The sequence below is a fragment of the Thunnus maccoyii genome, chromosome 6 (genome assembly GCF_910596095.1).
Source record: "Thunnus maccoyii chromosome 6, fThuMac1.1, whole genome shotgun sequence".
NCBI classification, from domain to species: domain Eukaryota; kingdom Metazoa; phylum Chordata; class Actinopteri; order Scombriformes; family Scombridae; genus Thunnus; species Thunnus maccoyii.
In genome coordinates, this window is record NC_056538.1 from 25,270,107 (window position 1) to 25,293,420 (window position 23,314).

General features: G+C 43.4%; 4 protein-coding genes across 4 annotated transcripts; all 4 read right to left on the minus strand.

The window, feature by feature from the left end:
• Nucleotides 1-1,885: 1,885 nt before the first annotated feature.
• LOC121899303 (olfactory receptor 2AT4-like) lies at nucleotides 1,886-3,487 on the minus strand. The gene has a single exon (XM_042415027.1). The coding sequence runs from the start codon at nucleotides 3,364-3,366 to the stop codon at nucleotides 2,440-2,442; it is 927 nt and encodes a 308-aa protein (XP_042270961.1). The 5' UTR covers nucleotides 3,367-3,487; the 3' UTR covers nucleotides 1,886-2,439.
• A 4,260-nt stretch (nucleotides 3,488-7,747) lies between these two features.
• On the minus strand, nucleotides 7,748-12,116 carry LOC121899000 (olfactory receptor 10G4-like). Its single transcript, XM_042414545.1, has 2 exons — nucleotides 10,899-12,116; nucleotides 7,748-7,950 (listed from the first exon to the last, which is right to left on the minus strand). Exons 1-2 carry the CDS (start codon nucleotides 11,791-11,793, stop codon nucleotides 7,748-7,750), a joined length of 1,098 nt encoding a protein of 365 aa, XP_042270479.1. The 5' UTR covers nucleotides 11,794-12,116.
• Nucleotides 12,117-16,148: 4,032 nt separating this feature from the next.
• Nucleotides 16,149-17,324, minus strand: LOC121899320 (olfactory receptor 4D9-like). Its single transcript, XM_042415056.1, has one exon. It carries the CDS (start codon nucleotides 17,304-17,306, stop codon nucleotides 16,506-16,508), a length of 801 nt encoding a protein of 266 aa, XP_042270990.1. The 5' UTR covers nucleotides 17,307-17,324; the 3' UTR covers nucleotides 16,149-16,505.
• A 1,043-nt stretch (nucleotides 17,325-18,367) lies between these two features.
• Nucleotides 18,368-20,480, minus strand: LOC121899169. The gene has a single exon (XM_042414817.1). It carries the CDS (start codon nucleotides 19,814-19,816, stop codon nucleotides 19,013-19,015), a length of 804 nt encoding a protein of 267 aa, XP_042270751.1. The 5' UTR covers nucleotides 19,817-20,480; the 3' UTR covers nucleotides 18,368-19,012.
• Nucleotides 20,481-23,314: the final 2,834 nt, after the last annotated feature.

A 23,314-nucleotide genomic window follows, 5' to 3' on the forward strand; every position in this document is an offset into this window, starting at 1 on the left:
GGTTTGCTTGCACTTGTACATGTCCACACATGTCCATTTTCTTAAATAAATTTATTTTAAAGAGTCATGTGTGGTCTCCACATTTTGTCCTTCCTTTAAGCTAGGTTGTGACAATTCTGCATGAAGGAATGAATTTATTGAATATGTCCATATGACTAAAATGAGGTCAGTTATAAGGCCATAATGTTGGTTTTAGTTACTTTTTGATTAATTGCTTTGCCATACTGCAAACAATGTTTTAATACCCATCACTGAAGAAAGCGAGCCAACTGTTGCAGCTCAGACCACATCTGCTAATAAAGAGGTCATGAACGCTCCACAGAATACAAGAAGAAAACAGAAAGCAGGGCTAGGATGGGCAGAGTGTAAGAATCAGTGAAAGGCTGGCCATTCTTGGGGCTCAAGCAAGGGAGTGCAAGGCCAAAACGAGTTTAGTTGATAGTGGGCTACAGGCTTACACAGCTCAGCAGAGAAGGCAGCTAGTGGAAATGTATCAAGCTGAGCAGAAACTTCAAAAACAGGAGAATGAAGCCTTTAACAAACTGTTCTGGGCACATCAGGAGACAGAGGAAAGGAGACTCCATGCAAGCCCAACAACAGGCAAAATCATCAGATGTTTATGCAGCTAATGGACACTGTCATGACTGCTTTGTGTCCTGGTCAACAAACACACCCATAATCACCATACTGGATTAATCCAGCTCCAGTGGGGTCAACCACTGCTAGTGCTTGGCCTTGTGCCACAACAGTCCATGCCACCTATAGCCCAATGAATGATGCCTGCAACTATGCCAATGTATCAGCAGTTAATGCAACCACCCACTGATATCAAAGGTGAATTGACTCCAAAACCAGTGAATTACTCACACCTAGCAAAATTTGAAATACTGAGCAGGAGATGTATAAAACAAATTTGTTATTGTTTTTATAGAGGGTTATACACCCACTCAACGATAATCCTATTTTCACTGATTTACTGTATATTACTTGATAATGTTTATAGTATATATATAGTTTACTGTTGGCCACACATGTACATTGTTGTATTATCTTTTGGGTCACTCTTTTTAATATAGCAGATTCAGGGTGATGATGACAATAATTTGTAACCATTTACACAATGAAATTAACAAGAAAATGGACAATTCAGCCTGTGAGACAAAACTGGGGTCTGGCTAAGTTCTTGTCAGATAATTTGAAGCTGGCATGTGCAATAAACACTGCCTTTCAAAAACCACCAGTTTTCCAGACCCCATCTCAGAAATAAAGTTTAAAGTAATGCTAACAAATTGCTTTAAGACCTCAAACAAATATGCAAACAAATCCTGCAAATGTTTTACAAAGTAAAATCCTAATACAAGGGTAATCAAGGCTAAATTATGTACTGTATATACATTAAAGAAGCAAATGTGGGAAGCGCTTTTGCAAGTTTTCCATAAAGACTGAAGTAGAAGATTGAAAAACAACCAAATAAGCAAAAGGTTTAAGTGAAAAAAGGATCAAACAGAATGTGGCTTTATATACTGTAGATGATAGAGATCAATCAAGAGATGCCTTGATCAGTGCTGACACAGACTTCACAAATCTCAGTAAGTATTGGCCATATTTCAAGGATTAGAGCTGGTGAAAATCTTCTGGACCTCAGGCAACTTCTTCTAGTTAGACACACAGCAAATGGGGAGTTCCACTTCACTTCTCTGGTTCAGAAAAATATTTTGCGAAATGTGGGGATTTAGATGATAAGCACAAGCACACAACTTAAACCACCCTAAATTTGATTTTTTTTTTTTATTTAAAGGTTTTGAATTAAAAATTAACCTCAACATCCTTAACTCATCAGTTCTTCTTACGATGATTGTTGATCATGTTGATGATTATGATTACATTTTTAAAAGTTTGAGGAAAGTTTGCAAACTCCTACGGCAACATACAGTTTATTGACATAGACATAGTTACAGACAATAAGTAATGCTGGTAAGTATGCATTTGGTATACTGAAAAGCAGTGGAAAAAACAAATACAGCTTCTGTTATACAACATGTTTGCTTCATAATATATTCCATCAAGTGGCACGGTGAAGTTGTGAGAGAGTTTGCATGTTTTTCCTTGGCTCTGTGTGGGTTTCCTCCAGTTTCCTCCCACAGTCAAAAGATATGCAGGTAAAGTTAACTGGAAAGTCTAAATTGCTGGCATGTGAACTTGTGAGTGCAACTGTGTTTGTCAATAGATTGCAGACCTATCAGGGATGGAAACTGCTTCTCACCCAATGTTTATTGGGATAAGTTTCTGTCCATTACAACCCTGAACAGGATTAACAGTTCATAAAATACATGGATGAATCACTCCCTCGTTTTAACAAAATACTTATACCATAAAAGATGCATCTTCCATAATAAAGTATTAACAAACTGACAGTTCATGATGATCTACTGAAATGTCTCAACTGTTTTTGAAAATTCCAAAGATCTTACATCTAATTTCTTTTGTCCTAAGACAGTACACAAAAGGATTTACAAGAGATGGACCAAGGATGGTCCCGATCATCAAGCCATGGCGAGCCTCAAGAGTTAATACCACACCCAACCTGGTCAAGACCATGAGAATAAATATTGGACAGTAATAACACGTTACCACAACCAAGTGACTCAAACAAGTGCTGCCCATTTTCCTTTTGTTACTATTTGAGGATAATTTAACAAAAAATATGATCAAAATGTATGACAGGCAAATAAATGTGAAAGTGAAAAATAAAATAAAAAACACTATGATGGACGCCTCATTGAAGTAGGGTGTGGGATCAACACATGTAGTTCGTAATATGGCAGGATAGTCACAGAAAGTGTACTTCAGCTTTGAATAGCAGTGAGGGAGAGATAGCAGAGTTGCTGGCAGACTGGAGACAAGAGCACAGGCAACAATCCACAGGATATATGTAAGGACAAGAGTGCGCACATTTGTTAAATAACTGTGGTACTTAAATGGACAACTAATAGCAACCAATCGATCAAAGGCCATAATCGATAAAGCAAACATCTCCATTATCCCTCCCACATGGAAAGCAAACATTTCAAGCAAGCATGGCACATAGGATATGGTATTAACACCAGCAACAAGAACCCCAATCATTGTTGGACTGGCACTGGAGGAGTACAGTATATCAACAACAGCAAGGTTGCAAATCAGAAGATACATTGGTTTGTGTAATCGCTTGTCATATATGATGAAGAGGATGTTCATCATATTGGCTAATATAGCAAGAACATAGGTAATTAATATAACCACACCAACCACAAAAGGCTTTTCAGTTTTCTCAAAACCACCTATAAAAAAATCTGTTACTTTGATTGAAGAATTGTAAAAAGACATATTCAACAAAATATCAAGATGACAAAAATAGCAAAAAAGAAGTTGATGAAAATACTCTTCTTAAAGCAAAAGATCATTCAATATATATCATAAACAGCCAGTTGTAATCAGATTTGAAAAATGTAACTCCACCTGAGCTCAGTGGAACAGCTTTCTCTAAAACCAACAATGGAGTTTACCAAGCAGCTTCCAGGATTTAAGGTTGTAAGGCACAGCTGAAAAGTAAGTTGTCATTGGACAGCCCCATTGTCCAATCACACTGGATACTGATACCAGCTAATTTGAGCTGCTAGTTAGAAAGCTTATTCTAATTATCAACATCTGGAATCCTATATCCTAGATAAATAGTCATTTATCTGCAAAGTATGGGTGGACGATATAACTTAAAATAAATATCACAATTAATTGTCACATTTTTTATTAGTTTGGAGGAGAGGAGACCGCTGCGTATAATTTGGCTCACAGTAAAAACACGCTGAACGGCTGGATCTTTAGTTATCAGAGAAACAATCTGAGCAAACGTTAGCAGCAGCTTGGCCAACAGGCCCCTCCTGTACATCCTGTGCCTGCGTCAGAGGAACACTGATTTTTTTTTTCTTTACGTGAAACTGCTTTATCCAGTATTATTACCTGTTTTAATCAGCAGGGGAATGAGACAAAGAGGGGGGAAAGGCATAAAGCAGCATTCTTGGCGCTGCCATGTGTGCAAATGCATCCATCCCCAAGGGCGGATTGTCGTGCGGCATCAGGGAGAACAAGAGCGGGCAGTGGGTGTTGTTTTGACTGGCGAACAGGTCCACTCTCCCGAACCAGTTCCTAATCCGCTACACCAACCTGGGATGCAGCACCCACTCGTCTGGCAAAGGGCTGTCCCTCGACATGAGGTCGGCGCCCCTGTTCTCCAGACCCCGAACATGGAGGGCTCTCAGAGATAGAAGGTGTTCTGAGGCCCACACCAACAGGTTCTCCACTATCTTCAACAGGGCTGTGGACCTGACTCCACCCTGCCTGTTGATGCAGGCAACTGTGGTGCGGTTGTCGTGTCTCCGTGTCTCCCCTGAACCAGAGACAGGAAGTGTTAGAGAACCAGGAGCACCACCTGAAGTTCGAGGAGGTTGATGTGTTGGTTTTCCCCTGAAGGCCACACACCACCTATCACTCTCCCCAGACAGGTGCCCCCCCCCCCCCCCCACCCCCACCCCCCCCCCCACACCCTGTCAGGGATGCATCTGTGAACACTGCTATGCAGGAAGTCATTTGGCCTAGCGGTGTGTCTGCCAACAGATGCTGCGGGGACCCCAAGTAGTGCAGGTCCTCCTGCACTGATAGGGGGACGTTCACCAAGTGATGCTTGTGCCTCTGTGGATCCAAGCGCAGGCTGGCTAACCACCGTTGCAGGCAGAACATGTGCAGGAGCACCAATGGAACAATTGGATGGCCTGCTGCCATGAGCCCATATTCCTGCATGACAGTCAAAGCTGTCAGTGCCACTCCCCACTGCAGTCTAAGGACTGCCTGCTGCAGGGCTGTCCATCTGTGTTCCGACAGAGCAGCCCACAGCCTGGCCGAATCAAGCACAACCCCCAGATATCCCGCCTGCTGGCATGGCTGGGGGCGCTCTTCTTTCAGTTGATGGCAAAGCCTAACTGAGTTAAGTGCAGCACCAATCTGGCAATGTAGAAAATGGCCCATTCTCTGGACCTGGCCATGACAATGAGGTCCAGTGCCGGGAGCCAGGGAGTAGCCGAACGGTAGCCTGTTGTACTCGTAGGCTATCCCCTGGAAGACAAAATGCAGGAATTTCCTGTGTTTTGGCACCACCTCGAAATGAAAATACACATCTTTCAGATCGATGGTGGTGAATCAGCTGGTTGAATAGATTCCAGCAATCTCCTGATGGTCAGCATGAGGAACATCTTTCTGGCAATGCATTGGTTCAGAATGTGAAGATCTACAATGGGTATGAAATCTCCTGTCTTTTGTCTTTGTCCAAGAAGTATGCAGAGTAAAATCCCTTCTGCCTGTTGTGAGTGGGAAAGACCGAGACAGCCTGTTTCGATAACAGTTCCTGGATTTCTTCGGAGAGAAAATCTATTTCCTCTTGGAAGGATAGATTTATCTCCTTGATGCCTGAGAACAGAGGAGGAACACAGCAGAACTGAAAAGAATAACCCAGTCTCAGTGTTTTATCCATCCATTCTGACAACACGCAGCTGTGACAGTATTCCTTGCAAAACCATGTCAGGGGATGGGTGGTCATCTGGGGGGCAGCAGCCGGGAAGCTGTGAAACTCTGCTTTGGCCCTCTCCACCACAAAAACCTTTCATAAATGGAAGATTGGCCTAAGGGGGGCCGGTACCGAAAGGGCCAAGCTGACGGAGTGGTCCGTGAACGCATCACCATCAGCTGTCCTGACACAGCTTCCATATTTGTGTTGGTGTGTCCGTCACTCTCCACATTTCTCTCTACTGCGGTGTTACTTTCTAATGAGGAAGTAATGGCGTCAGCTGCGCTAGCATAACCCTGAGTGCAGCACTGTGTACGCAGCGTCCCGAGCAGGGTCGTGTGATCAGTGGGAGACAGAGCCAACACATGAAGTCCTCTCGCTTTGGTCAGTGTGCAGGCGTGTGGCGTTATTCCTGTGAATGATTATAACGCCCCTCACCACGTCACAGTTTCCTGGGGGATGTGCTGTGCTGGCCAGTCCGAAAAATAACGGTACCGGCCAGCACAGTGAGACACAAACCCACTTTTGAGTGTCGCTATGTTGGGCAGGATGTGTGTTTTTCTCACCACATCATGCCTTACATAGCGCTCATGAATGCACTCAGCACTGGACTTTTTTTGGCTCACACCATCTGCAGTTAAACAAAGCCTCCCACTGTCTGCTTCTCTGACAGAGAGACAAGAGGCAGGGGTGCTGGCAGACCAGGTGCTTACAGTATTACACAGACTCTGTGATGGGCTGCTGAGCCGTTATCATTCCAGCATCACAGAGAGCCGGAGAGAATGGAGAGGGGAGGGCGGAGGATAGTGCTCTTTGGAAAATATGATTTGTTTTTATTAAAACATTTTCAACAAATATAGCGTGATCAGCGTTTTTAGCGTAATGCACACAAACACACATAGAACATGAACTTGAACAGGGGTGGGAGGGGGCGGTGAACATCCAGGGAGGGGCTTTCGTACGTGGCCTGCGCTGATGTGATGCTCCCTCCTGCTGACAGTCATTTCAGTGCCGCTGACTTTCGTCGAGCATAACTCAGTTTCAGCGGAGGTTTGTCTGCACTCCTCACTGCAGCATTGGCTGGCACTGCATTTACTCCATTGAGGTGGTGTTGGAGGTGGCTGAAGCAGTGGAGGTTGCTTTTGGTCTAGCCTGCCTGTGCACTCTCCTCCTCGCCGTCACGTTGTGGCGTCGCACATCGTCTCCTCTCTGATTTGAAGAAGGGGCGAGCAGCAGATGATGGCTAAACTGTGCCTTTTCTTCTTCAAGCCTCTAGAAGCGCTAAGTGACAGAGGAGAGGGATCCGAAGAGACCATCCAGCGTTATGGCAGTTCCCAGAAAGTCCTCTCTGTAGAGCGGTGAGTCTCAACCACATGTGACATGAGTCTACTGTGGCAAGTGACATCACTTGTCCTGCAGCAGACTCAACACCTAGAACAAGGTTGTTAACCTGACCCTTGGTGCAACCCAGGAATTCAACCTATTCTGCCATAGAGGAGGTGTGTAGCGGTGTATTTGCCCCTTTGATGCCCAGCATACCGAGATTGTTCACTGCCATGCCCAGACGCGCACCCAGCCAGAATATTTTTTCAAAATATTCCAGCGTGTCTCTGTCCTGCATCACCGGAGGCTGCAGTTTTCTCGCAGCTGCCCACCCAGCCGAATAGGGAATCGAGATGGCTGCGAGGGCTTCTGCCGGGGGGGTACACCGGGACAGCCTGTCTCCTTGTGGCCTTGCACTCTCAGGAAGGATACCAGGTCCGCCACTGTTGACTTTGTTTTCAGCGGCTCCTTCCAGGATGCTTTGACACACTGCCAGATGTCTGGTAGAGGAGGGGAAACGAAGGCGGGTTGAGTAGGATGAGCCAGGCTGTAAAATCCTTCACAGAGCTGGGTGACCAGCTTGGGCGCGAATGGGGGCGACAAGGGAAGCTCAACACACTCCGCCGCTATGATCATAACTTTTGGGAAATCCTGGCAAACAGACGTCAGCGGCGGATTTCCAAAGGTCAGTGAAGTCACTGAGACAGATGAGAGATTGTCTTCATTATCCATTCGAGAAGTTTGGAGTTTGGAGTGTCTCATCCAAGACATCCGATGGCGGTGGTGGTGGAGGGCCAGGGTGAGTGGTGATTTCATTTTTGCCATGGGGATCTATCTCAAGCTCCTCCGCTTCTGGCATTGATCTGAAGGAAGTGCCTGGCAGATTACGCAGGGCGGTGGCTGCATCATGCTGCTCTTTGCGTGGCCCTGTCCAAGGCACTTGAAACAGAAGTGATGCCTGTTGACAGCAGCAGTGGCGGTGATGAGGCCAGGACATGGCGGGTGGGAACGAGCAGTTCCTGGCGACTCCATCCCTGGAGAAAAGAGATCAGCAAGCTGATTGGTTGTCGCTGAAGAAAAGAGGACTGTGAGCGGTAGCAAGATGCTGCTTATACATGGTGTAGGAGGCATGTAATTGGTGGGCACATCCTGATTGGCTGGCTATGTACATGCAAATTTCAGTGAGCGATTGTGTGTGTGTGTGTGATTGGAGAGGAGTATTACCCATAGAGTCCAGTAGAGGGTGGAGCCTGTGTGAGATAGAACATCCTGAATAATGACCACTGAGGTAATCCTAACCCAGAGATGCTGGTTGTTTGACAATGAAGACAACAACTCCCAAACTACTTCACAACGTCATCAAACTCTGTCTTTTGTTATTGTTTTGACTGAGAGACCCATAGCATTAGAAATTACATACTGTGTGTTTAACATATAAGAACAGGTATTTGTTTGCTAAAACAGGAAATTCAAAGTAAAATATAGCCATTTAACATATCTTCCAAATGTCAAAATAAGCATAAATTTGAATTTTCTCATTTGCTTATTAGCCAGATCTTTTAGAGTGACATTATTTCAACAAATGCTTTTGTAACAGACATCTGAAACAATGAGCCCCAGCTTCCCAGAGGAAGTGGTAAGGAAGCTGAATACTTTACAGACTCAGGGCTAAGTTGTAGCTGTCAACATATTCTTCTGCTGGTAAACAAAACTAGTGAACTTCACTTGGTTGTTGAAGAGTTGTAGCATTTCTTTTTTGACAAACTGTAGATCATACTGAAGATTCTGTGCTACATTTACAGTTCACTGCTAACATCCAGCATACCTGCATGCCTGTCTTGAGCGCAACCTCTCTCTCTGTCTCTCCCACACACTCGCATCACACATTCGTACAAGAAGCTTAGTTTTGTCCTATATCGTGCTGAATGAAGCCAAAGTGTTCCCATATGACTGACAAAACATCTTTTTTTCTGTACCAGCTTGTTCTCATCTGCACCTCTGCCCAGCTGCATTTCTCTTGACTTGAGTTGTTTCGTCTTCACTGGACACATATGGTTAAATACATCGCTTTGAACTGCAGGTGGAAATTCTGTATGAAGGAATAAATACATCGAACATGTCTATATGACTAAAATAAGGTTTCTTTGGAAGAATTGCCCTGCCATACTGCAAACAATGTTTTAATACCCATCACTGAAGACAGCGATCCAACTGTTGCACCTCAGTGCACATCCCCTTATAAAGAGGTCATCAATGCAGGGCTAGGATTGGCAGAGTGTAGGAATCAGTGAAAGGCTGGCCATTCCTGGGAATTAAGCAAGGAAGTGCAAGGCCAAAACTAGTTTACTTGATAGTGGGCTACAGGCTTACACAGCTCAGCTCCAAAACCAGAGAATTGCTCACACCTAGCAAATATTGAATTACCATGCAGTAGATGTATAAAACAAATTTGTTATTGTTTTTATAGAGGGTTATACACCCACTCAACGATAATCCTATTTTCACTGATTTACTGTATATTACTTGATAATGTTTATAGTATATACATAGTTTACTGTGGGCAACACATGTACATTGTTGTGTCATCTTTTGGGTCACTTTTAATATAGCAGATTGAAGGTGATGATGACAGTAATTTGTAGCCGTTTGCACAATGAAACTAACAAGAGAATGGTCAATTCAGCCCGTGAGACAAAACTGGTATCTGATTAAGTTCTTGTCTGATAGCTTGAAGCTGGCCTGTGCAATAAACACTGCCTTTCAAAAACCACCAGTTTTCCAGACCCCATCCCAGAAATAAAGTTCTTATAAAGTAATGCTAACACATGGCTTTAAGACCTCAAACAAATATGCAAACAAATCCTGCAAATATTCCACAAAGTAAAATCCTAAAACAAGGGTAATCAAGGCTAAATTATGTGCTGTATATACATTAAAGAAGCAAATACGGGAAGTGCTTTTGCATGTTTTCCATAAAGACTGAAGTAGAAGATTGAAAAACAACCAAATAAGCAAAAGGTTTAAGTGAAAAAGGGATCAAACTGAATATGGCTTTATATACTATAGATGATATAGATCAATCAAGAGATGCCTTGATCAGTGCTGACACAGACTTCACAAATCTCAGTAAGTATTGGCCATATTTCAAGGATTAGAGCTGGTGGAAATCTTCTGGACCTCAGGCAACTTCTTCTAGTTAGACACAGCAAATGGGGAGTTCCACTTTACTTCTCTGGCTTAGAAAAATATTTTGCCAAATGTGGAAATGTAGATGAGAGGCACAAGCACACAGCCTCAACATCCCTGAATTTGAATTTTATATAATTTGGAGGTTCTGAATTAAAAATTAACCTCAACATCCTTAACTCATCAGTTCTTTTTACCATGATTACGTTTTTTTAAAAGTTTTATGAAAGTTTGCGAACACCTACAGCAGCATACAGTTTATTGACATAAACATAGTTACAGACAATAAGTAATGCTTGTAAGTATGCATTTGGTATATTGAAAAGCACTGAAAAAAACAAATAAAGCTTATGTTATACAACATATTTGCTTCATAACATATTCCATCAAGTGGCACGGTGAAGTTGTGAGAGAGTTTGCATGTTTTTCCTTGGCTCTGTGTGGGTTTCCTCCAGTTTCCTCCCACAGTCAAAAGACATGCAGGTTAGGTTGACTGGAAAGTCTAAATTGCTGGCATGTGAACATGTGAGTGTGACTCTGTTTGTCAATAGATAGCTGACCTTACCGGGATGTAGACTGCTTCTCACCCAATGTTTGTTGGGATAAGCTTCTGTCCATTACAACCCTAAACAGGATTAACAGTTCAGAAAATACATGGATGAATGATTCCATCATTTTATCATAATACTTAGATCATAAAAGGATGCATCTTCCATAATAAAGTATTAACAAATTGACAATTCATGAGGATGTACTGAAATGTCTCAACTGCTTTTGAAAATTCTGAAGATCTTACATCTAATTTCTTTTGTCCTAAGACAGTACACAAAAGGATTTACAAGAGATGGACCAAGGATAGTCCCGATCAGTAAGCCATGGCGAGCCTCAAGAGTTAATACCACACCCATCCTGGTCAAGACAACGATAACAAATACTGGACAGTAAAAACACATTACCACAACCAAGTGACTCAAACAAGTGCTGCCCATTTTCCTTTTGTTACTATCTGAGGATAATTTGACAAAAAATATGATCAAAATGTACGACAGGCAAATAAACGTGAATGTGGAAAATAAAACAAAAAATACTATGACTGTAACCAGATTGAAATAGGGTGTGGGATCAACACATGTAGTTCGTATTATGGCAGCATATTCACAGAAAGTATACTTCAGCTTTGAGTGGCAGTGAGGGAGAGGTAGCAGAGTTGCTTGCAGAGTGGACGCAAAAGCACAGGCAACAATCCACAGGATATATGTAAGGACAAGAGTGCGCACATTTGTTAAATAACTGTGGTACTTAAATGGACAACTAATAGCAATCAATCGATCAAATGCCATAATTGATAAAGCAAACATCTCCATTATCCCTCCCACATGGAAAGCAAACATTCCAATGAAGCATGGCACATATGATATGGTATTAACACCAGCAACTAGAACCCCAATCATTGTTGGACTGGTACTGGACGTGTATAGTATATCAACAACAGCAAGGTTGCAAATCAGAAGATACATTGGTTTGTGTAATCGCTTGTCATATATGATGAAGAGGATGTTCATCATATTGGCTAATATAGCAAGAACATAGGTAATTAATATAACCACACCAACCACAAAAGGCTTTTCAGTTTTGTCAAAACCACCTATAATAAATTCTGTTACTTTGATTGAAGCATTCTGTAAAGGCATATTCAACAAAATATCAAGATGACAAAAATAGCAAAAAAGAAGTTGATGAAAATATTCTTCTTAAAGCAAAAGATCATTCGATATATATCATGAACAGCCAGTCGTAGTCAGATTTGAAAAATGTAACTCCACCTGAGCTCAATCACACAGCTTTCTCTAAAATCAAGAGTCGAATTTACCAAACAGCTCCTAGGATTTAAGGTTTTAAGGTGCAACTGAACAGTAGGTTTTCATTGGACAGCCCCATTGTCCAATCACGCTGGATACTGATGTCAGCTACTAACTAGTTAGTTTATTCTTATTATCAACATCTGAAATTCTATATCCTAGATAAACAGTAATTTATCTGCAAAGTATGGCCCGCCAAACAGCGTCGGAGAAACAATGATTTTTTTTTTTTTTTTTACGTGAAACTGCTTGATTCAGTGTTTTTACCTGTTTTAATCACTGGGCTTTTTGTTCTGGAGAGGAGAAGACTTTTGTGGATAATTTGGCTTCTGGTAAAACGAAAGTTACGATATTGTAATCCTAGTTCTATAAGCACAGACAGAGCCCTCTGCTGGACTCTATGGGTAATACTCCTTTCTGATCACATGCATGCAATTGCTCGCTGAAATTTGCATGCATGTAGCCTGCCAATCAGGACGCGCCTACTGATTACATGTGTCCCACACCCTATATAAGCAGTGTCTCGCTGCCGCTCACCATCCAAAACCACTTCAGCGGACAGTGTGGGAGTGGCAGCGTCTGTTGGCAAAGGGCTCCGCCTGTGCTTATAAAACTAGGGTTACAATATCATAACCTGTGTTCTATCTTACAGAGGCTCCGCTCTCGACTGGACTCTCTCCGATGAATGTACACCCTGCCACGCCATATCATCAGACTGCCTCACTGATTCCGGCCAGCCACAGGTTAGTCGCCGTGGTCCACCTACGACTTTATAATCCCAGCCGCTTAGTGGAGAAGTAGGAGGCCCAACCCAGTCCAGTTACCATGGACCAGAGCTGGGTGAAAAAAATGGCCTAACCTCGCAGGGGTCATAGGTCATATACCAAAACACCCTGCACACCCCAGTCATCTTGGATCATGGGAGAATACTGGTATATTATTTCCCAGGGGGGGTCAGGTGAACCACAGCTGACGAACACACCACCCTTTTCACAAGTCTTGAGTTGCACCTGTGAGCATGGACCATGAGAAGGAGCCTGTCATGTCCAAGAGATAGAACCTTATGAATGGACGAGGTGTAGACCAGGACGCTGCTGTGGATATGTCCTCGACAGTCACTTCACCAAACAAGGCTATAGATGCTGCCATGCCATGTGTGCCATTGTCTCCTAACTCCTTGCAGGACACGCTTCACGAGGGGGTGGGTGAAGACAGGTCTGTCGCCAAACCCCTCATGACAGGAGAAAATGGCTGCTACATACACTTTAACAGTGGCATGAGACAGCCCCTTATGCACCAGATATTGTAGAAGAGAGAGGACCTCTTTTACTGCATGTGTCAGGGGTCCAGGCTGCTCTCCTTGCACTAGCGTTGGAATCCCAACCATTTTGCCTTGTAGCAAGCAATGGTGGATCCCACTCTTGCTGCCTGGATAGTCTGCACAACCTGTGCAGACAGTCCAGCCCTCATCAGCCTATCCCTCTCAGGAGCCAAGCCCGGAGAGGTTGGCCTAACGTGGGCAGCGCACCTATCGAGCCCGCCTCCTGGGACAAAGCCCTCCACACTTGGGGAATGGATCAGGGCTGGGCTGCCAAGTACGCGGAGTAAAACCCCTTCTGTCTGTCATGAGTGGGAATGATAAATGTAGCCTGTTTTGATAACAGGTCCTGGATGTCTTCGGAGAGAAAATCTATTTCCTCTTGGGAGGATAGATTTATCTCCTTGACACCTGAGAACGGAGGAGGAACATGGCAGAACTGAAGAGAATAACTCAGTCTGTGTTTTGTCCATCCACTTCGACAACACACAGCTGTGACAGCATTCCTCATAAAACTGCGTCAGGGGACGGGCGGTCATCTGGGGGGCGGCAGCCAGGAGGCTGTGATACTCTGCTTCAGCCCTCTCCACCGCCAAACCTTCCATAAATGGAAGATTGGCCCAAGGGGGGCTGGCATCGAAAGGGCCAAAGTGACAGAGCGGTCCGTGAACGCATCACTGTCAACTTTCCTGACACAGCTTCCTTGTTTGTGTTGGTGCGTCCGTCACTCTCCACATTTCTCACAGAAATAACCGGAGAGGAGCAGAGCAGGCTGGGTGTCTACTTTCCACAGTGCATGAGCCGTCCCATGGCGTTACTTTCTAATGAGGAAGTCACACTGTCAGCCGCGCTAACATGACCCCGAGTGAAGCACTGTGTACGCAACTTCCCGAGCAGGGTGGTGTGAACAGCGGGAGATAGAGCCGACACATGAAGTCCTCTCGCCTCGGTCAGTGTGCAGGTGCGTGGCGTTATTCCTGTGAATGATTATAACGCCCCTCACCACGTCACAGTTTCCTGGGGGATGTGCTGTGCTGGCCAGTCCGAAAAATAACGGTACTGGCCAGCACAGTGAGACACAAACCCACTTTTGAGTGTCGCTATGTTGGGCAGGATGTGTGTTTTTCTCACCACATCATGCCTTACATAGCGCTCATGAATGCACTCAGCACTGGACTTTTTTTGACTCACACCGTCTGCAGTTAAACAAAGCCTCCCACTGTCTGCTTCTCTGACAGAGAGACGAGAGGCAGGGGTGCTGGCAGACCAGGTGCTTACAGTATTACACAGACTCTGTGATGGGCTGCTGAGCCGTTATCATCCCAGCATCACAGAGAGCCGGAGAGGATGGAGAGGGGGAGGCGGAGGATAGTGCTCTTTGGAAAATATGATTTGTTTTTATTAAAACATTTTCAACATTTTCAATAAATATAGCGTGATCAGCGTTTTTAGCGTGATGCACACAAACACACACACAACATGAACTTGAACAGGGGTGGGAGCTCCAGTGGGGTCAACCACTGCTAGTGCTTGGCCTATGAATAATTCCCCTGTGCTACAGCAGTCCATGCCACCTGTGGCCCAATGAATGATGCCTGCAACTATGCCAATGTCTCAGCAGCTAATGCAACCATCCACTGACACTGAAGGTGAACTGGCTCCAAAACCAGAGAATTGCTCACACCTAGCAAAAATTGAATTACCATGCAGTAGATGTATAAAACAAATTTGTTATTATTTTTATAGAGGGTTATACACCCACTCAATGACAATGCTGTTTTCACTTATTTACTGTATATTATTTGATAATGTTTATAGTATATACATAGTTTACTGTTGGCCACACATGTACATTGTTGAGTTATCTTTTGGGTCACTTTTTAAATATAGCAGATTCAAGGTGACAATGACAGTAATTTGTAGCCATTTGCACAATGAAACTAACAAGAAAATGGACAATTCAGCCCGTGAGACAAAACTGGTATCTAGTCAAGTTCTTGTTAGATAGCTTGAAGCTGGCCTGTGCAATGAACACTGCCTTTCAAAAACCACCAGTTTACTAGACCCCATCCCAGAAATAACGTTCTTATAAAGTAATGCTAACACATGGCTTTAAAACCTCAAATAAATATGCAAACAAATCCTGCAAATGTGCTACAAAGTAAAATTCTAATACAAGGGTAATCAAGGCTAAATTATGTACTGTATATATGTTAAATAAGCAAATGCAGGAGGCACTTTAGCATGTTTTCCACAAGGACTGAAGTAGAAGATTGAAAAACAATCAAATAAGCAAAAGGTTTCAGTGAAAAAAGGATCAAACTGAATGTGGCTTCATATACTATAGATGATATGGATCAATCAAGAGATGCCTTGATCAGTGCTGACACAGACTTCACAAATCTCAGTAAGTATTGGCCATATTTCAAGGATTAGAGCTGGTGAAAATCTTCTGGACCTCAGGCAACTTCTTCTAGTTAGACACACAGCAAATAGGGAGTTCCACTTTACTTCTCTGGCTCAGAAAATATTTTGCCAAATGTGGGAATTTAGATGATAAGCACAAGCACACAGCCTCAACCACCCTAAATTTGATGATTTTTTAATTTAAAGGTTTTGAATCAAAAATTAACCTCAACATTATTAACTCATCAGTTCTTTTTACCATGATTACTTTTTTTAAAGGTTTGAGGAAAGTTTGCGAACACCTACAGCAGCATATAGTTTATTGACATAAACATAGTTACAGACAATAAGTAATGCTTGTAAGTATGAATTTGGTATACTGAAAAGCACAGAAAAAAACAAATAAAGCTTTTGATATACAACATATTTGCTTCATGATATATTCCATCAAGTGGCAGGGGGAAGTTATGAGAGAGTTTGCATGTTTTTCCTTGGCTCTGTGTGGGTTTCCTCCAGTTTCCTCCCACAGTCAAAAGACATGCAGGTTAGGTTGACTGGAAAGTCTAAATTGCTGTGAACATGTAAGTGTGACTGTGTTTGTCAATAGATTGCTGAATTGACCGGGATGTAGACTGCTTCTCACCCAATGTTTGTTGGGATAAGCTTCTGTCCATTACAACCCTAAACAGGATTAACAGTTCAGAAAATACATGGATGAATGATTCCATCATTATATCATATTACTTAGATCATAAAAGGATGCATCTTCCATAATAAAGTATTAACAAATTGACAATTCATGAGGATCTACTGAAATGTCTCAACTGCTTTTGAAAATTCCCAAGATCTTACATCTAATTTCTTTTGTCCTAAGACAGTACACAAAAGGATTTACAAGAGATGGACCGAGGATGGTCCCGATCAATAAGCCATGGCGAGCCTCAAGAGTTAATACCACACCCATCCTGGTCAAGACAACGATAACAAATACTGGACAGTAATAACACGTTACCACAATCAAGTGACTCAAACAAGTGCTGCCCATTTTCCTTTTGTTACTATTTGAGGATAATTTAACAAAAAATATGATCAAGATGTATGACAGGCAAATAAACGTGAAAGTGAAAAATAAATAAATAAATACTATAACGGCAACCAGATTGAAATAGGGTGTGAGATCAACACATGTAGTTCGTATTATGGCAGCAAATTCACAGAAATTATGCTTCAGCTTTGAGTGGCAGTGAGGGAGAGGTAGCAGGATTGCTTGCAGATAGGACGCAAAACCACAGGCAACAATCCACAGGATATATGTAAGGACAAGAGTGCGCACATTTGTTAAATAACTGTGGTACTTAAATGGGCAACTAATAGCAATCAATCGATCAAATGCCATAATCGATAAAGCAAATGTCACCATTACCCCTCCCAAGTGGAAAGCAAACATTGCAATGAAGCATGGCACATAGGATATGGTTTTAACACCAGCAACTAGAACCCCAATCATTGTTGGACTGCTACTGGACGTGTATAGTATATCAACAACAGCAAGGTTGCAAATCAGAAGATACATTGGTTTGTGTAAACGCTTGTCATATATGATGAAGAGGATGTTCATCATATTGGCTAATATAGCAAGAACATAGGCAATTAATATAACCACACCAACCACAAAAGGCTTTTCAGTTTTGTCAAAACCACCTATAATAAATTCTGTTACTTTGATTGAAGCATTCTGTAAAGGCATATTCAACAAAATATCAAGATGACAAAAATAGCTAAAAAGAAGTTGGTGAAAATACTCTTCTTAAAGCAAAAGATCATTCAATATATATCATAAACAGCCAGTTGTAGTCAGATTTGAAAAATGTAACTCCGCCTGAGCTCAGTGGAAGAGCTTTCTCTAAAACCAACAGTGGAGTTTACCAAGCAGCTTCCAGGATTTAAGGTTTTAAGGCTCAGCTGAAAAGTAAGTTTCCATTGTTCAGCCCCATTGTCCAATCACACTGCATACTGATGCCAGCTAACTTGAGCTACTAGTTAGTTAGCTTATTCTAATTATCAACATCTGGAATCCTATATCCTAGATAAATAGTCATTTATCTGCAAAGTACGGCTGGACAAAAGCACATAAAATAAATATCACAATTAATTGTCACATTTACCTCAGTCATGATTAATCAAACTATACCTATATATTATCTGTCATCACAGTGGAACTCTTAGTTGTTTGTACTGAAAAATAAACAAGAAAACTCTGGATTATGACTTACAGTATATTGTCATATTTATTTAAAGTTTAAAGTAACTATTCCGCATTAAAATGTCTAAAAGCGACTAGACCTATAATATATAATTTGTTCAGTTATATACTTACATTATCCCAAATGTTTCCAACAATTTTCCAACCCAGAGAAATCCATAATTTGAATCAAGGTAATGGTCAATTTCATTTGGTCGCCTGTCAATGGCGTCATATCTCCTCTACCAAAGAGTATACGTGCACAAGATGCATATGTCGGTGTTGTGGTTGTCCACCACAATGGCGTCTACCAAAGAGTATATGCATACAAGATAATACTTGGTGGGTGTTGTGGTTGTGCGCCAGAAACTGTCATAAATTGACTTTTATTCAGTTTTAAGCCACGTTTTTACGATAATTTTTTAGATCTTGGTGGTTTTTTAACTATGTCTTTGAACCTGATGAAGGATTTTAGTCATCGGACGTCTGGATCTTAAGTTATCAGAGAAACAAGCCAAGCAAACATTTGCTGCAGCTTGACTAGCAGCCCCTCCCAGACGTCCTGTGCCCACCAAACATCATCGTAGAAACAAGTTTTTTTATGTGAATCTGCTTTATTCAGTGTCTTTACGAGTTTTATTCCACATGTATGTTTGGTTTGGAGAGGAGGAGACCGCTGCGGATAATTTGGCTCACAGTAAAAACATGCATCAGAGAAACAATCTGAGCAAACGTTAGCAGCAGCTTGGCTAACAGCCCCTCCTGTACATCCTGTGCCTGCCGAACAGCGTCGGAGGAACACTGATTTTTTTTTTCTTCACGTGAAACTGCTTTATCCAGTATTTTTACCTGTTTTAATCAACAGGGGAATGAGACAAAGAGGGGGAAAGGCGTAAAGCAGCATTCTTGGCCCTGGCATGTGTGCAAATGCATTCACCCCCAAGGGTGGATTATCGTGCAGCGTCAGGGAGAACAAGAGTGGGCAGTGGGTGTTGTTTTGACTGGCGAACAGGTCCACTCTCCCGAACCAGTTCCTAATCTGCTACACCAACCTGGGATGCAGCACCCACTCGTCTGGCAAAGGGCTATCCCTCGACATGAGGTTGGCGCCCCTGTTCTCCAGACCCCGAACATGGAGGGCTCTCAGAGATAGAAGGTGTTCTGAGGCCCCCACCAACAGGTTCTCCACTATCTTCAACAGGGCTGCGGACCTGACTCCACCCTGCCTGTTGATGTAGGTGACTGTGGTGCGGTTGTCGTGTCTCCATGTCTCCCCTGAACCAGAGACAGGAAGTGTTAGAGAACCAGGAGCACCACCTGAAGTTCGAGGAGGTTGATGTGTTGGTTTTCCCCTGAAGGCCACACACCACCTCTCCCCAGACAGGTGCCCCCCCACACCCTGTCAGGGATGCATCTGTGAACACTGCTATGCAGGAAGTCATTTGGCCTAACGGTGTGTCTGCGAACAGATGCTGCGGGGACCCCCAGTAGTGCAGGTCCTCCTGCACTGATAGGGGGACGTTCACCAAGTGATGCTTGTGCCTCTGTGGATCCAAGCGCAGGCTGGCTAACCACCGTTGCAGGCGGAACATGTGCAGAAGCCCCAATGGAACATTTGGATGGCCTGCTACCATGAGCCCATATTCCTGCATGACAGTCAAAACTGTCAGTGCCACTCCCCACTGCAGTCTGAGGACTGGGACTGCTGTCCGTCTGTGTTCCGACAGAGCAGCCCACAGCCTGGCCGAATCAAGCACAACCCCTAGATATTGCACATGCTGGCATGGCTGGGGGGCACTCTTCTTCCAGTTGATGGCAAAGTCTATCTGAGTTAGGTGCAGCACCAATCTGGCAGTGTGGAAAATGGCCCATTCTCTGGACCTGGCCATGACAATGAGGTCCGGTGCCGGGAGCCAGGGAGTAGCCGAACGGTAGCCTGTTGCACTTGTAGGCTATGCCCTGGAAGGCAAAAAGCAGGAACTTCCTGTGTTTTGGCACCACCTCGATATGAAAATACACATCTTTCAGGTCGATGGCGGTGAACCAGCTGGTTGAATAGATTCCAGCAATCTCCTGATGGTCAGCATGAGGAACATCTTTCTGGCGATGCATTGGTTCAGAGTGTGAAGATCTACAATGGGTATGAAATCTCCTGTCTTCTTGGGAACCAAGAAGTATGTGGAGTAAAATCCCTTCTGTCTGTTGTGAGTGGGAAAGACCCAGACAGCCTGTTTCGATAACTGGCCCTGGATTTCTTCAGAGAGAAAATCTATTTCCTCTTGGAAGGATAGATTTATCTCCTTGATGCCTGAGAACAGAGGAGGAACACAGCAGAACTGAAAAGAATAACCCAGTTTCAGTGTTTTATCCATCCACTCTGACAACACACAGCTGTGACAGCATTCCTTGCAAAACTGTGTCAGGGGACAGGTGGTCATCTGGGGGGCGGCAGCCAGGAAGCTGTGAAACTCTGCTTTGGCCCTCTCCACCACAAAAACCTTTCATAAATGGAAGATTGACCCAAGGGGGGCCGGTACCGAAAGGGCCGAGCTGACGGAGTGGCTCATGAACACATCACCATCAGCTGTCCTAACACAGCTTCCGTGTTTGTGTTGGTAAATCCGTCACTCTCCACATTTCTCTCTACCACAATGTTACTTTCTAATGAGGAAGTAATGGCGTCAGCTGCGCTAGCATAATCCTGAGTGCAGCATTGTGTATGCCGGTCCCAAGCAGGGCCGTGTGAACAGCAGGAGACAGAGCTGACACATGAAATCATCTCACTCCGGCCAGTGTGGGCGTGCAGCGTTATTCCTGTGAATAGATATAATCCTGCTCACCGCATCACAGTTTCCCAGGGAGACGTGCTGCGCTTGCCGGTCCAAAAAATAAATAATAAAATCCTTCATGGAGCAGGCTGACCGGCTTGGGAGGGAATGGGGGGGACAAAGGAACCCAACACGCTCTGCTACCATGGTCATAACTTTCAGGAAATCCTGGTAAACGGATGGTGGTGGCAGATTTCTGAAGGTCAGCGAAGTTGCTGAGACAGATGAGAGATTGTCTTCATCATCCATCAGAGAAGCTGCTCAGAGTGTCTTAGACAAGGCATCTGGCAGCAGTGGTGGCAGAGGGCCAGGGTGAATGGTGATTTCATCTTTCCCACGGAGCTCAATCTCTAGCTCTGGCTCGCTCTCGTCACAGTGGAGTGAGATGTCACAACGTCGAAAATATTCCGTCCGCCTCTGGTGTTGAACTGAAGGAAGCACCCAGCAGAGTACACAGGGCAGTGGCTGCATCATGCCACTCTCTGCGTGGTCCCGTCCAAGGCACTCAAAGCAGAGGTAATGCTTGGCAGCCGTGGCGGTGGTGGCAGTGATGAGGACGGGACACAGCGGGCAGGAGTGAGCAATTACTGGCAACTCCATCCCTGGACAAAAAAGAGATCAGCAAGCTGATTGGCCGTTGTTGAAGAAGACAGCAAGACGCTGCTTACATAGGGTGCGGGACGTAATTGCGCATGTAATTGGTAGGTGCATCCTGATAAGCTGGCTACGTACATACAAATTGCAGTGAGCGATTGTGCATGATTGGAGAGGAGTATTACCCATAGAGTCCAGTAGAGGGCGGAGCCTGTGTGAGATAGAACATCCTGAATGATGAACACTGAGGTAATCCTAACCTGGAGAAGCTGGTTGTTTAACAATGAAGACAACAACTCCCAAACTACTTCACAACGTCATCAAACTCCATCTTTTCTTATTGTTTTAATTGAGAGACCCCTAGCGTTAGAAATTACATACTGTGTGTTTAACATATAAGAACAATTGTAGATATTTTTTTGCTAAAATAGGAAATTCAAAGTAAAATATAGCCATTTAACATATCTTGCAAATGTCAAAATAAGCAATATAAATAAATTTGAATAACACTTTCAGGAATTTTCTCATTTGCTTATTAGCCAGATCTTTTAGAGTGACATTATTTCAACAAATGCTTTTGTAACAGATGAATGAGCCCCAGCTTCCCAGAGGAAGTGGTCAGGAAGCTGAATGCTTTACAGACTCAGGGCTGAGTTGTAGCTGTCAACATATTCTTCTGCTGGTAAACAAAACTAGTGAACTTCACTTGGTTGTTGAAGAGTTGTAGCATTTCTTTTTTGACAAACTGTAGCTAATACTGAAGATTCTGTGCTACATTTACAGTTCATTGCTAACATCCAGCATACCTGCATGCCTGTCTTGAGTGCAACCTCTTTCTCTGTCTGTCCCACACACTCGCATCACACATTCGCACAAGAAGCTTAGTTTTGTCTTATACTGTGTTGAATGAAGCCAAAGTGTTCCCATATGACTGACAAAACATCTTTTTTCTGTACCAGCTTGTTCTCATCTGGACCTCTCCCCAGCTGCATTTCTTTTGACTTGAGTTGTTTCATCTTCACTGAACACATATGGTTAAATACATCGCTTTGAACTGCAGGTGGAAATTCTGTATGAAGGAATGAATTCATTGAACATGTCTATATGACTAAAATAAGGTTGGTTTGAAAAGTTGCCCTGCCATACTGCAAACAATTTTTTAATACCCATCACTGAAGACAGCGAGGCAATGGTTGCACCTCAGAGCACATCCCCTTTTAAAGATGTCATCAATGCAGGGCTAGGATGGGCAGAGTGTAGGAATCAGTGAAAGGCAAGGAAGTGCAAGGCCAAAACTAGTTTACTTGATAGTGGACTACAGGCTTACACAGCTCAACAGAGAAGGCAGCTAGTGGAAATGTATCAAGCTGAGCAGAAACTTCAAAAATAGGAGAATGAAGCTTTTGACAAAATATTGTGGGCACAACGGGAAGCAGATGAAAGGAGACTCCATGCAAGCCCAGCAACAGGCATATCATCAGATGTTTATGCAGCTAATGGACACTGTCATCATTGCTTTGTGTCCTGGTCAACAAATGCACCCATAATCACCACACAGAATTCATCCAGCTCCAGTGGGGTCAACCACTGCTAGTGCCGGGCCTATGAATAACTCCCCTGTGCCACAGCAGTCCATGCCACCTGTGGCCCAATGAATGGGTCACTTTTTTTAATATAGCAGATTCAAGGTGATGATGACAGTAATTTGTAGCCGTTTGCACGATGAAACTAACAAGGGAATGGACAAGTCAGACTGTGAGACAGAACTGGTATCTAATTAAGTTCTTGTCAGATAGCCTGAAGCTGGCCTGTGCAATAAGCCACCAGTTTTCCAGACCCCATCTCAGAAATAAAGTTCTTATAAACTAATGCTAACACATGGCTTTAAGATCTAAAACAAATATGCAAAAAAATCTTGCAAATGTTCTACAAAGTAAAATCCGAATATAAGGGTAATCAAGGCTA